This window comes from Sprattus sprattus (genome assembly GCF_963457725.1).
Source record: "Sprattus sprattus genome assembly, chromosome: 11".
NCBI classification, from domain to species: domain Eukaryota; kingdom Metazoa; phylum Chordata; class Actinopteri; order Clupeiformes; family Clupeidae; genus Sprattus; species Sprattus sprattus.
Genome location: NC_137909.1, coordinates 29,485,255 through 29,500,254, shown reverse-complemented (window position 1 = coordinate 29,500,254; position 15,000 = coordinate 29,485,255). Strand labels below are relative to the sequence as shown.

The window sequence follows — 15,000 nt, the reverse complement described above, 5'->3', positions numbered from 1 at the left end:
GTGAGAACCATGGTCAAATACTTTTCTTGCAGCAGTGACAGGAGGCAACAGCTGAAACATGCGAAACATCACCATCTAGTGGCTATAGAAGTGAATCACATGTCTCTAATGGAGAACAGACAATGGAACAGTCTCGCTAGTGTGGAGGTGCTTGCCACAAACTCTGTGCCATTTTATAAGGTTCTCGTACATGCGCATAGGATTGTGGTTGCTTTAAGACCGCAGAGGCATCTTTGAAAATTCTCTGAATGAAGGACTTGGTCCTTGGTGGAATTCCAAGGGTCCTTTTGGCGGCATTCGATGACGTAGAATCCTTGAAACACAGTATCCTTCCTTGACTTTGAGAAAGAGCCTTTATGTTCATGTAGTTCATATCTGTTTTCGGTTATCCTTTGCCAAATCCTCAGTGACACGCAGTCCCTTGCTCTGAAGGAAAACTTTCCATATCGCATTCCTGAGGAGATGAACCTGAGAATGATACCAAAGGGCTTTGGGTTGTGTTGGCATGGTTTCCCCACTCCATTGGCAACTTCTATGACATCATAATAGCTTTTCCCTTTCAAATGCTAGTACCTCTTGGCATACACTGACCACCTCTGCAGGCTCCATCTCCTTTTCAGCTGCTACACCATAGAACCTTCAATTCCTCTGCTGACCAGAACGTTCCGACTCGGACACACGATTTATGTACTCTTGACCAGCCGCACCCTTTTAGACCACGTCTGACAGTTTGTCAAGCAGAAAACGTCATGGAAGACATCCCTCAGGCTGGCCAGGGCGCCCTTGAAGTTTGAGGCGAAGGCGAGGAGGTCGTCCAGGTAGCCCACGCAGCGGTCAGTTTGCCAGGACCCTCTCCATGAGAAGCTCGAAGATGGCCCGGCCCATTACGGACTTAGGGCACACCTCTGGGGTCAACTCCACCTGCCAGCAGCTGCTGTGTAGGTCGAGGAGTTGAACCAGCTGGACTCAGCGATGTCATCGAGGGCAAGCAGCAATACGGAGTTCTGTTCCAAAACTAGTTAGCTAACTACCTAAAAGGTATCCAAAAACCTTACAAACACCACCAACAGCCAAGTTGACACTGATAGAAGCTTGCCAACACATTAACTGGTGTCTTACGGCAGCATAGCTGGAAATGTTATGCTGTGAAAGCTTTTCTTCCATTTTTGCAGGGTATTCCAGCCTGGTACACAGAACTACATAGGGCATATCCTGGATGGCTAGTGGGAAAGACACAGGTGTTTATCTGTCCTTCATGAGGATGGTACCAAAACGAATTGCCTATAAAACCATACCTCAAAAAGTGTTAAATTGTCGCATAGTGTTACTTTTAAGAACTTACTTCCACAATCTACAACCACTAAATTAAACTAAACCAACTACTATAAAAATGCTTCCCATAAAGTCCAGTGCTAACAGCTGGATAAAGTTCTGATTTGTCACGCAGGCATCTTGAGCGAACCTACGTTAACAGGGAGTCAAGTCTGAGAGTACGCCAGGAAGAGTAGTCACAGAATGAAGGTTTAACAACAGAACATACACAACGTTATTTGTTTAACGATTCGTATGGTAATTAAATGCAACCTATTTCTAAGGTCAGACTTTGGAGGGATAATGTTCTACTCACCCCGGGAATCTGAAGAAGCTGACATACCAGTAAGGGTAATTTAAGTGCCGCGACACTGCCAGTAACACATACGAGAACATGAAACGTAGAATCACTCGAATCTGACAAGTCGGTCTTCGGACAAACTACGCCAACGGCATCAGTCTGCATTCTTTAAAGTAACTTGTCCGCCAAAACTGTTTCCTGAATACCCTTCAACCATATACCTCAGCTATAATTGACAAGTAAGTGTTACTGTAATACATACATCAAACGTATACAATTAATGCTACACATAAATAAACTTCATAGGGAAAACGTAAAGTCGAAACTGTCATGTGCTTTGACTTCCGTAAACATGGCTTCTTCTCCCTTGTCGTAAAATGACTGAAAATTGCAACAGCGCCTCTTTTGGAGTAAAGGGCTCACTGCAACATCCGTGGTCGGTTATCGATTGAAAACATATATGTTCCCATATGAGTGGTATTTCTTGTAGAATTATAATAAAAACATAATAAGTAAATTATATTAGCCATGTGCGTGCTGAAACACCGTTGAATGCATCGTGATAAAAAACAGTGGCACGTGAACGAGCCCGTCCGCCACTGGTTTAACGTGGAGCGCGCACGTTGACTTCGCCGAATATTCTCGGTAAATGATCCAGTCCTTGGAAAACGGCTTCCGCTTTCCGTCGCGGTATGCCTTCGGGAGCTCATTCATTCTTGAGATAAAGTAAACACGTTTGATTGTAGAGATATTAGGATGCAGACGCTCAGGCCTCACGTGTACTGGGCTCAGCGACATGGTGAAATCTACCTGCGAGTGGAGTTGAGCGATGCCAAGGTATGTAGCCAGATAATGGTTTGAGAAGACCTGTCAAATGCATCGCTGTAGGTTTAACTGGTGGCCAGTCCGACCCAACGTACAGACAATGGCAAGCTAGCAACTTTACGTAGACTTTAGCCTTATTTCAGACTACACTTTTAATTTCCTTTGGTCAGGTATTTGTAGCGACTTCTGAATTTTTATGCTAGTGGTAATTGAATTGTGCATTGACTTATTATCTAGCCAGCAGTATTAAAAACTACGAATCCTCACAAGCGGAAAGCTGATGAAAACTGATAATAAGGCATAAGGCAATCTCGAGGTATGACCTTAGTACATCAGTAATCTCTATGGTGATAAGACTCATTGCATATTTATGTTGTTGCAAGGTGTTGTGTACAGAGTTAACACGTACACTCTGTTGATGAAGATTTGAGTCTCCCGGACCACAGATGCTACGGGGTCATGTTACATTGGGGAAACCAATGTATTATTTATAATAGGCTTCTACTTGTGAGGGAGGATGATATCCCGTAGTTTGATATTGTCGTAGCTGTTCTTCAGTTTCAAGTCTAAATGTCAGTTCGTAAATAATTACATCACAAACACTATTTGTGAAAGAGTGTGAGAAAAGCCTGAACTAAACCTTACAGGGTGTCAGTATTAGCTTGCTAGCAGGTGCATCATATGGTAACAGATCTTAGGCTAAGCCTCTGTTTGCGTAGAGGGCGTGTTTATTTCAAAGAGATGCTTCAGCTTCTGAATTGTGCATGCTCATAGACCACTTTTCTGGGTACTGGCTATTCTGGATTGCACAATGCTGTGGTGTGGCTACTGTCTCTGTGTATAGAGTGCAGCCAAGCATATGAAACTACTGTCAGTGAACACACATTGCAGTGTCATAGCCCATTTTAGAACAGGGCAAACCTAACTGCACACACACACAAACGCACATGCACACACACACACACACACACACACACACACACACACACACACACACGCACGCACGCAGGAGGGAGGAGGAGCTTGTAGCCTGAGCTAATCTTCTGCCTGTTCAATTTCCTGTTCCCTGTAGAATCTCACCATCAGAGTTGAAGAGAACACCCTCTCCTTTAAGGGTAAGTTTGCCACTTTCTAAACTAGTACCAGAGCTGTTCTGACTACCCGCATGGAGTTCTCTCGATCAGCATCAGAGCCTGATCAGCCATGTTTGGTCTGAAGACGGATTCTTGTTGTTGTCATTTACCTAATTTGAGTTCGAGCTCATTCTTCTGATCATACTCAACTGTTTGTTTTGAGCCCACGTGCATCCATTTTGTTGACTGATGAGGAGACTACTGTGTTGGTCCGGTAACAGGCCAGGGGCATGGAGCGAAAGGACAAGACCAATATGAGTTCAGCCTGGAGTTCCTGAAGCTTGTGAAGCCAGAGGTAGGCTCTCTCAGTCAATCACCCGCTAGCAGTCTCTCTGACACAGCTGCATACGCCATCTGTCTGTGTGTGTGTGTGTGTGTGTGTGTGTGTGTGTGTGTGTGTGTGTGTGTGTGTGTGTGTGTGTGTGTGTGTGTGTGTGTGTGTGTGTGTGTGTGTGTGTGTGTGTGTGTGTGTGTGTGGTTCCGCATAATAAAGTGCTCATGTTGTGGTGCGTGCTCCTGGTTCAGGTGTCTCATAGGTCCACTCAGAGGGTTGTGTGTGTGTGTGTGTGTGTGTGTGCGTGTGTGCGTGCTCCTGGTTCAGGTGTCTCATAGATCCACTCAGAGGGTGGTGAACATCACCATTAAGAAGCAGGACCACGGCTGGTGGCACCGCCTGACCATGCAGGAGCGCAAGCCACTCTTCCTCGCGCCCGACTTCGACCGCTGGCTGGACGAGTCCGACGCCGAGTTGGAGCTGAGGGAGAAGGTGAGAGAGGCTGGTAGGCGGGGGGGTGGAAGCGAGGGAGTGAGGGAGAAGGTGAGAGAGGCTGGTAGGCAGGGGGGTGGAAGCAAGCGAGTGAGGGAGGGACGTTCTATGATTCTGTATTTTTTAGTGTTTCAATGTTTTTCTGTGTTCTATACGTTGGCAGTACGGTTTTCAAATGCTAATCAAGCATATTGTATTTAAAGGAGTTTAATTGATTGACACAGACAGAGAGAGAGAAAGAGAGAGAGAGATCAAGAGAGACAAAGAGAGAAAGAAAGGAAGGAAGGTATAAAGAGAGAGAGATGAATGGTGAGGAGGGAAGCTGAGGTTAGTCCACTGAAATGTGAATACTGTTTCTTAAAAAAAACCTCAAGTGCATAGAGAGAAATATTTACTCTGTTCTAGAGGAACATGAAGTGAAGTGCATGAGCTGCTTGTGATCTTATTTCCTGGTTTATTTACACTTCTTTATTTACACTCCTCAGGAAGAAAAACTCAACAGAATCTGCGTCGAGTCAAGAATTCCCAAAGACCGTGAGTGTTAATTATGAAAAGATGTTTTTAGTATACTTACAAAGACTGTGAGTGTTAAGGATGAAAAGATGTTTTTAGTACACTTACAAAGGCTGTGTGTGTTTACTATGAAAAGATGTTTTTAGTATACTTACAAAGACTGTGAGTGTTAAGGATGAAAAGATGTTTTTAGTAGACTTACAAAGGCTGTGTGTGTTTACTATGAAAAGATGTTTTTAGTACACTTGCAAAGACTGTGAGTGTTAACGATGAAAACATGTTTTTAGTACACTTACAAAGACCGTGAGTGTTAATTATGAAAAGATGTTTTTAGTATACTTGCAAAGACCGTGAGTTTAAACGATGAAAAGACGTTTTTAGTACACTTACAAAGACAGTGAGTGTTAAAGATGAAAAGATGTTTTAGTACACTTACAAATGAACTCTAGGCAAGATAAGGCAAGTTTATTTCTATATCACATTTCAAGCATGGAGGCGATTCAAATAAATAAATAAAAGCAAAAAAAGTAATAAAGACAAAGTGCTGGAGCGATGTGGAGAAGTGTGGAGTAATGTGGAGTAGTGTGCTCTGTTCTCCTTGATAAAACTCCAGCAGCAGCATTCTGGATGAGCTTCGGCTGTTTAATGGTCTGTTTGGAAAGTCCGTTCCAGTTGTCCGTGGAGCTGGAAATAAAGGCATGGATTTTATGTCGGTGTGTCAACAACCTGTTGATTAAAGATGTTGAACTGTGTCCTTCAGAGTGTTTTGGTCAATTGTATTGCATCTCATTTTTTAACTGTGTGGTGTTGATGGTCAGTCTAGTATTAGCATTTCTCTGTGGAAAGGAGTTCTGTTTTAAGAAGAAATAGAGTGCAGGTATTGCTGAAGTTCCTGTATTGCTGTTCTACATATAATGGAACTTTATTTGGTTCTTTCTCCATGCAGCCTACTTGGGTCTGAAAAAGGGTTACCTTTTCATGTACAACTTGGTTCAGTTCCTGGGGTTCTCATGGATATTTGTCAACATGACCGTACGTCTTTTCATCCTGGGGCAAGGTAAGAAAACACACACAGTAGCCATCTTCAAGAGGAAGAGACTTTATCATAGAATGAGTCCTTTTTGTAAGCTTGTTCGGCGTTTGCATTTGTGACCTTTGTGGTATTTTACAACGTCTACAATTGTTTGTGTTCCATGACAGACACTAGCAACAAAACAGACCTTGTCAACAAACTGCCACTCTGTGTGTGTCTGTGTGTGTCTCTGTGTGTCTGTGATGTGTGAGTTGGCAAAGGCTGCTCTGACCTGTACTTTGATAAGGGCTGAGCACATATGCAAATCGTTGTGGAAGCTTTTTAATATAGAAGTGTCTGTGTGTGTGTGTTGCTTGTGGTTTGGATGTGCAAATTCAAACATGGCTCTCCCTCTCCCTCTCCCTCTCCCTCTCCCTCTCCCTCTCTCTCTCTCTATCTCTCTCTCTGTCTCCCTCTCTGTCTCCCTCTCTGTCTCTCATTAATTCTGACAGATTCGTTTTATGACACCTTCCACACCATCGCTGACATGATGTACTTCTGTCAGATCCTGGCCGTGCTTGAGGTGGTGAACCCGGCCTTGGGGCTGGTCAACTCGGGCATAGTGCCTCCCCTGATTCAGGTTTGTTGGGGTGAACTCCTCGGCAAGGGGGACTGAAACGGCAAAGTTATCTCTTCCTCTCTATCTCAACCTAAAGGCAGTATGAGAGAGTGGAGAGAGAGAGAGTGGAGAGAGAGAGAGTGGAGAGAGAGAGAGAGTGGAGAGAGAGAGAGAGTGGAGAGAGAGAGAGTGGAGAGAGAGAGAGTGGAGAGAGAGAGAGTGAAGAGAGAGAGGGAGAGAGAGAGTGGAGAGAGTTTGCTGTGTGTTGTAGGTGTTTGGGAGATGATGTGTGTGTTATCTGTGTGTTGTAGGTGTTTGGGAGATAATGTGTGTGTTTGCTGTGTGTTGTAGGTGTTTGGGAGATGATGTGTGTGTGTTTGCTGTGTGTTGTAGGTCTTTGGGAGAAGATGTGTGTGTGTGTGTGTGTGTGTTATCTGTGTGTTGTAGGTGTTTGGGAGATGATGTGTGTGTGTTTGCTGTGTGTTGTAGGTGTTTGGGAGATGATGTGTGTGTGTGTGCTGTGTGTTGTAGGTGTTTGGGAGATGATGTATGTGTGTTTGCTGTGTGTTGTATGTGTTTGGAAGATGATGTGTGTGTGTTATCTGTGTGTTGTAGGTGTTTGGGAGATGATGTGTGTGTGTGTGTGTGTGTGTGTGTTATCTGTGTGTTGTAGGTGTTTGGGAGGAACTTTGTCCTCTTCATCATCCTGGGTGCGCAGGAGGACATGCAGAACAAGCCCGTGGTGTTCTTCATCTTCTACCTCTGGAGTACAATAGAGATCTTCAGGTGAGCCAGACCCTACTTCAGTGACTTTCAGTGAACAAACAGGCATTAGTGTATCTGCTTTGACCTTCAGTGAACAAACAGGCAGTAGTGTATGTGTTTTGACCTTGAAACAGGCATTAGTGTATGTGTTTTGACCTTCAAACAGGCATTAGTGTATGTGTTTTGACCTTCAGTGAACAAACAAGCATTAGTGTATGTGTTTTGACCTTCAAACAGGCGTTAGTGTATGTGTTTTGACCTTCATTGAAGGTATTAGTGTATGTGTTTTGACCTTCATTGAACAAACAGGCATTAGTGTTTGTGTTTTGACCTTCATGTGACAAACAGGTATTAGTGTTTGTGTTTTGACCTTCAGTGACTAACGAGCATTAGTGTATGTGTTTTGACCTTCATTGAAGGCATTAGTGTAAGTGTTTCCTGATTCCTCCTCGTCTGCGTCCAGGTACCCCTTCTACATGCTGGCGTGCATTGACACCAAGTGGGCGCTGCTCACCTGGCTCAGATACACCATTTGGATGCCCCTGTACCCGCTGGGCGTCATCGCAGAGGGTGAGTGCCCTCCTGAGCGTTAAATGTCTGTCTAAACCAGGCAGTGTTTCTGTAGTAAAGAGTGAGAGAGAGAGAGAGCAGTCGCCCCACCCGGCCGTCAACCCGGGTCTACAGGGTACCAAACCTGCACCCTGACTTCAACAGCACGTTGTCTTGTATCGTCTCGTTTTAATCTCGTTGTTTTAATCTCATTCTCCGGCAGCGGTGGCCGTGATCCAGGCCATGCCCGTGTTCGACGAGACCAAGCTCCTGAGTGTGCCGCTGCCCAAAGCCCTGGGCACGACGCTCAGCTTCTCCTACGCGCTGCACGTCTACCTGGTGCTCATGTTCTTAGGTAGGCGCCACACACTGCCCTCTTACAGCCACACACACACACACACACACACACACACACACACACACACACACACACATACACACACACACACACTGCACTGGAGGCTGGGGAGGCTCCTAAGGATGTGCACCCGATGCCATTCTGTTAAACAATCAAAATGCTAAGTTTAATAATGGATTAACACTCTATAACTTCAGTTTAATAATGGATTAACACTCTATAACTTCAGTTTAATAATGGATTAACACTCTATAACTTCAGTTTAATAATGGATTAACACTCTATAACTTCAGTTTAATAATGGATTAACACTCTATAACTTCAGTTTAATAATGGATTAACACTCTATAACTTCAGTTTAATAATGGATTAACACTCTATAACTTCAGTTTAATAATGGATTAACACTCTATAACTTCAGTTTAATAATGGATTAACACTCTATAACTTCAGTTTAATAATGGATTAACACTCTATAACTTCAGTTTAATAATGGATTAACACTCTATAACTTCAGTTTAATAATGGATTAACACTCTATAACTTCAGTTTAATAATGGATTAACACTCTATAACTTCAGTTTAATAATGGATAAGCACTCTATAACTTCAGTTTAATAATGGATTAACACTCTATAACTTCAGTTTAATAATGGATTAACACTCTATAACTTCAGTTTAATAATGGATTAACACTCTATAACTTCAGTTTAATAATGGATTAACACTCTATAACTTCAGTTTAATAATGGATAAGCACTCTATAACTTCAGTTTAATAATGGATTAACACTCTATAACTTCAGTTTAATAATGGATTAACACTCTATAACTTCAGTTTAATAATGGATTAACACTCTATAACTTCAGTTTAATAATGGATAAGCACTCTATAACTTCAGTTTAATAATGGATTAACACTCTATAACTTCAGTTTAATAATGGATTAACACTCTATAACTTCAGTTTAATAATGGATAAGCACTCTATAACTTCAGTTTAATAATGGATAAGCACTCTATAACTTCAGTTTAATAATGGATTAACACTCTATAACTTCAGTTTAATAATGGATTAACACTCTATAACTTCAGTTTAATAATGGATTAACACTCTATAACTTCAGTTTAATAATGGATTAACACTCTATAACTTCAGTTTAATAATGGATTAACACTCTATAACTTCAGTTTAATAATGGATTAACACTCTATAACTTCAGTTTAATAATGGATTAACACTATATAACTTCAGTTTAATAATGGATTAACACTCTATAACTTCAGTTTAATAATGGATTAACACTCTATAACTTCAGTTTAATAATGGATTAACACTCTATAACTTCAGTTTAATAATGGATTAACACTCTATAACTTCAGTTTAATAATGGATTAACACTCTATAACTTCAGTTTAATAATGGATTAACACTCTATAACTTCAGTTTAATAATGGATTAACACTCTATAACTTCAGTTTAATAATGGATTAACACTCTATAACTTCAGTTTAATAATGGATTAACACTCTATAACTTCAGTTTAATAATGGATTAACACTCTATAACTTCAGTTTAATAATGGATTAACACTCTATAACTTCAGTTTAATAATGGATTAACACTCTATAACTTCAGTTTAATAATGGATAAGCACTCTATAACTTCAGTTTAATAATGGATTAACATGACAATGTGACAGTTTGCCAATAACATATGCCGTCCGATAATTAACACCCTTTAGATACTGATGTTATTCATCAGAGAGCTCCCAATCAATTCAATTGAATTCAATTTTATTTATGTAGCACCAAAACAGTCAAATTAAGTGTTATCTGCCTGACTGAAGTGGCACACTCGATCATGTCTTGTGAGCCCTCTGCACAGGGTCTAGATGAGGCAAGAGGAATAAGATAACACTACAGGAAGTAGATAACACTACAGGAAGTAGATAACACTACAGGAAGTAGGTAACACTACAGGAAGTAGATCAAACAGTGCTAAGGCTATGACCCGAGTCCCCTAAAGTTAGCTATTGTGATACTGCTGTGTTTGTCAAGTCAAGTCAAGTCAAATGTATTTATAAAGCACATTTAAAAACACCTCACGCTGACCAAAGTGCTGTTATTTAATTATCTGTAACTTGAAGCATTCTCTGCAGAGGTAAGTGGATTTATTTAGCTCTAAAATGTCTAAGGCTCCTCAGTGGAAGAAGCTGGGCTATTACAGTGCAAAAACCTAATTTACACTAATCTGGCCTATTACTTCCCTAACTGTGCAAGTCATCAAGAACATGTGGATCGGATGAGAAACTTAGACACATGATCATGTTTGCCGACAGTCCTTCACTTCAGTAAGGCAGGCATCCTATCCCATGGTCCCTTGCTATGCTGATTTGCTACCATGTCTAATTCTTGTGCAGGGCTCTTCATCAACTTTCGCCATTTGTACAAGCTGAGGAGGAGACGCTTCCGCACCAAAAAGAGGAAAGCCTACTGAGAGACCCCGACAGGAGGGACCTCGCCTCGCCTACAGTACCTCTACCATCAACTCCTCCTTCTCCTCCTACCTCTTTTCCCTCCTTCCCCATTCCGTCCATTTCTTAACAGCCATTATTAGATCACTCACACACACACACACACACACATACCTCGTTCTGTCTGAGGGACCAGTACTCACAAAGTACCTCTCTATCCAGCCCAAACCCTAACAAGTGCATTATGATTTTATCCAAATACAATTCTCAGCTTCAAAACATCAACATGAATCACATTAATGTACACACACACACACACACACACACACACACACACACACACACACACACACACACACACACATACCTCGTTCTATCTGAGGGACCAGTACTCACACAGTACCTCTCTATCCAGCCCAAACCCAAACAAGTGCATTATGATTTTCATCCAGATACAATTCTCAGCTTCAAAACATCAACTAGAATCACATTAATGCACACAAACACACACACACACACACAGTTGAAAAGAAGAAGAAAGAAAGACAGAAAAACCAACATCCCCATGTGCTTGGACAAGAGGACACCCCTGCAGTGTGCGCACGCACACACACACACACACACACACACAGAGACACACACACACAGACACACACACACACACATACACACACACACACATACACACACACACACACACACACACAGACACACACACACAGACAGACACACACACACACACACACACACGGACACCTGCAGTGTGGTTTCAGCAGGTGGTAGGGAGGGAGAGGTCAAAGGTCGGAGGAGAGGGCTGGAGTTGGGTTCTGCAGCGGGCGTCGTCTTTTTACCGGTTCCTTGGCAGCTATCCGTCCCGCCAACCCAGAGAGAGAGGAGCACTGGGGCCTCAGGGAGAGTGGCACTGAAGGGGCGCGCAGAAGAAGCCACCTCGGAAGCCATCTTTTGTTTATTAACTGTAACAGATGTTTGATGTTTGTCTAGACGTGGCTCAAGAGCACATGCTTATAATAGCGCGGTTTCAAATAAATATTTAAAAGAAAGAACTCCGCTCTCAGTTTGTTTAAGAGCACACATGCACGCACACACACATACACACCACAGAAAAGTGAAAATTCATTTTTTTTTTATTTAGAGTTACAAAAATGCTATATACAGATTTCTGGCAAGACTTAAAAAATCCTTGACACAGGAAGACAAACTGGAAAACTTTCTTTTGATAAGGACAGGTGAAGTTATGGCCAAGCACAAAGAGTTCAAAGTTCTCTCCTCCTGTGCTGATTGAGGCATTGTTCAGACTGCTAAGGGAGGCCATGTTCAGACTGCTGTTTGAGGCCATGCTCAGACTGCTGTTTGACATGAAACAGTGAAAATATGAACGAAGCTCCATTGAGCCCAAGGTGGTCACGCTTCAACCCAAAGAGGTCACCCAAGGTCAGCATCCTCTGAAGTCGGTGAGCACGGGGGTGATGCTGAGGTCAAAATATTCCACTGGGCATGCTCAGGTCAAAGAAGAGGGTGTTTCCTCGGTATGCTCAGTTAGAAATGCTCCATTGCTCCCCTTTTCCCCCTTTTACCTCTATATCCTCTCCTCTCCTCTATCCTCTCCTCCCCTCTTCCTCCTATATCCACTCCTTCTCCTATAACCTCTCCTCCCCTATTCCTCCTATATCCTCTCCTCCTCCTCCTATATTCTCTTCACTCCTCTCCTCCCCTTTCCCCCTAGAGGTTGGTGTGCATTGGTACACTAATGGAGTCAAAGTCTTGGGTTGCCCCTCTCCTCCCTCCCTCCCTCCCTCCCTCCCTCTCTCCTACATCCTCTCCGCTCCCCCAGAGAAGTCTGTGTGCATGGGGGTGATGTTGTGGTCGAAGGCGGCCTGCTGTGAGTCTCCGGTGCTGGCTAGCCTGAGCTGCTGGGCGGCGTGGGACAGCTGGAAGGCGGCGTCCGGGTGGGCGGAGTCAGGGAGCAGCGTACACTCCCTCTCCAGGAGCTCGGCCACGCCCTTCAACAGCTCCCAGAAGCCGAAGGCCAGAGCAGCCTTCCGCAGCCGGTTCAGCTCCTGAACGAACACACACACACACACACACACACACACACACACACACACACACACACAAACAAACAAACAAACAAAAGTGAGACACAATTACACACACGCATGGACGAACATACACACACACAAATATGACCCAATCACACACACACGCACACACACACAAAATGAAATATTTGATAGGGCCTGAAAACTGTCGAAATGCACTGTATGTTTTAAATCTACTGCTTCCAGGTCAACTTCACTGAGAAACCCACCTTGTAGAAGGTCTGTGTTTTCTCAGGTAACTTCCGTGCATTTCTCAGGATTTTCTGCACGTCTGTCTGTGGGTAAAAACAGGGTCAAAGTTCATGTTTTACACTATGGGGACAAAATGGCAGCTGAGAATGAGCTCCTGTGCTTTAAGCCAGAGTGTCTGAGTGTCTGAGTACCTGTAGGCCGCTGGCTTTGATCCAGACGGTCACGTTCTGGCCATAGCTGCGTTTGGTTTTGGGCTGAAGAGGGAAGGGACTCTTGCTATCGTCCTCTCCGTACGGGTTTTCCGCCGCATCTAGGGGAGGAGGTGAGGAGGAGGGGGAGGAGAGGAGAGGAGGGGAGGAGGAGTGGAGTGGAGAGGAGTGGAGAGGAGAAGAGAGGAGTGGAGAGGCGGTGAAATAGGAGTCAATCAATGGAAAATGAAAATGCCTATGGTAAATCAGGCCGTGTTAAACAAATGCATGACACTAGTTACACAGACCACCGTAGGTCACTAACATGCTGGACCTTGGGTCTTTATCAGGCCACAGAGGGGTTGGGGAGTGTTTGACGTAAATATTTGACTGGTTATTGACACAGAGAAAGGGCCTTTGCCCACAGACACCCGCTGAGTGTACTCATAGGAATGTGGCATAGCTGAGATAATCTAGTCAAACACAACACAGAGCTCTGCCGTTAGTTTAGATAATGAACTCTACTGTCAAGTGTTAAGCCCAGCTGGATGAGGAACTCCAGTGTCAAGTGTTAAACTCAGCTGGATGTGGAAGTGTTAAAGGCACCCAGTGCAACTTTATGTAAACATTCAATGAAAAATAAACATTCAATTTCTAGTCTTTTTTGCACGTAGTAAGTTTCATTAACTCCATACCATTACATATCGACATTCAAGGAGCAAAGATGAGACGTCGTTGTGTGGTGAGAACTGATAGAAAATCGTAAGCAACAACAATCGCTGGTGGGGAGAAGCCATTTTTCCATTGACTGGAACCTGCTTTATTTATTGTAGGTTACCAAAAAATAAAGAAAATGGCGGCGATTGTTGTTGTTATCGATTTTCTATCAGTTCTCACCACACAACAACGTCTCATCTTTGCTGCTTGAATGTCGGTATGTAATGATATGGAGTTATTGAAACTTACTACGTGTAAAAAAGACTAGAAATTGAATGTTTATTTTTAAGCCTCGAAAGTTGCACTGGGTGCCTTTAAGCTGGATGTCAAGTGTTAAGCCCAGCAGAGACTTGTGTTTGATCACTTGCAGTGATCCCTGGGAGATGGACTCAGCGTCCTCCTGACCTTGGTGTAGTGTGTGTGGACAGAAAATCATTTGAGATACAGAACCTACAAAAAGATCATTGTTTTATCTAGCTAGGATCAGTGTGCCGTTTTGAATGAAGAACCTTGAAGGCATGAAGTAGAGCACCATCCTTTCCCTCTGGCAGTGAGATAAGCAGTGACGTTGGCTAAGGACGTGTGGTAGTGATCAGTTTAAAGGACAAAGATTGTTTGTCAAATAGCACATACAGCTCTGGGAAAAAATTATCAGTTTCTCTGTGTTTTACTATTTATTTGTATGTGTTTGAGTTAAAAAAATATTTATTCTATAAACTGACAACATTCCTCCCAAATTTCAAAGATAAAAATATTGTCATTTAGGGCATTTATTTGCAGAAAAATTACAACTTGTCAAAATAACAAAACATACCAATAAATAGTAAAACCAGAAAAACTAATCATTTTGAAGTGGTCTCTTAACCTTTTCCAGAGCTGTATACTGGCATAAAAGGCCTTACCTGAGGTGGGGCCCAGTTGGGCCATCTTCCCCAGCCAGGGTAGAGGCTCCGGGCCCGGCTCAAACAGAGACATCATCAGGTTGGACTTCTTCTTGCTGTCCGCCTGGGAGTACAGCATGCCAAACCAGTCCGGCCTGGGGGGGAGGGGGTAGCAGAGCGGTGAGGACCCCACCAACTATCACTTCGACACAGCTAGTCATTTAAACCCCAGGAACTATCACTAGACACAGCTAGTTATTTAATAATTTAAAATT

At 43.0% G+C, this 15,000-nt stretch overlaps 3 protein-coding genes across 3 annotated transcripts in view; 1 reads left to right on the top strand and 2 right to left on the bottom strand.

Moving 5' to 3' along the window:
• ppcdc (phosphopantothenoylcysteine decarboxylase) overlaps positions 1-1,940 on the bottom strand; it is a 16,893-nt gene extending 14,953 nt beyond the window's left edge. The window contains exon 1 of the mRNA XM_080848260.1: positions 1,628-1,940. Coding sequence (XP_080704386.1) covers positions 1,628-1,777 — 150 coding nt within the window. The 5' untranslated portion in view covers positions 1,778-1,940. The remainder of the gene's footprint in view (positions 1-1,627) is intronic.
• A 376-nt stretch (positions 1,941-2,316) lies between these two features.
• hacd3 (3-hydroxyacyl-CoA dehydratase 3) lies at positions 2,317-11,065 on the top strand. The gene is made up of 11 exons (XM_080847272.1): positions 2,317-2,449; positions 3,510-3,552; positions 3,792-3,865; positions 4,172-4,336; positions 4,822-4,870; positions 5,796-5,906; positions 6,374-6,501; positions 7,154-7,266; positions 7,709-7,815; positions 8,018-8,149; positions 10,574-11,065. The coding sequence occupies exons 1-11, from the start codon at positions 2,369-2,371 to the stop codon at positions 10,648-10,650; spliced, it is 1,080 nt and encodes a 359-aa protein (XP_080703398.1). The 5' UTR covers positions 2,317-2,368; the 3' UTR covers positions 10,651-11,065.
• A 1,391-nt stretch (positions 11,066-12,456) lies between these two features.
• ints14 (integrator complex subunit 14) overlaps positions 12,457-15,000 on the bottom strand; it is a gene marked incomplete at its 3' end in the record, with an annotated part of 8,791 nt that continues 6,247 nt past the window's right edge. Inside the window, exons 9-12 of the mRNA XM_080847781.1 lie at positions 14,747-14,880; positions 13,131-13,249; positions 12,957-13,022; positions 12,457-12,705 (exon numbers count right to left, since the gene is read on the bottom strand). Of these exons, the coding sequence (XP_080703907.1) occupies positions 12,457-12,705; positions 12,957-13,022; positions 13,131-13,249; positions 14,747-14,880 (568 nt within the window). The remainder of the gene's footprint in view (positions 12,706-12,956; positions 13,023-13,130; positions 13,250-14,746; positions 14,881-15,000) is intronic.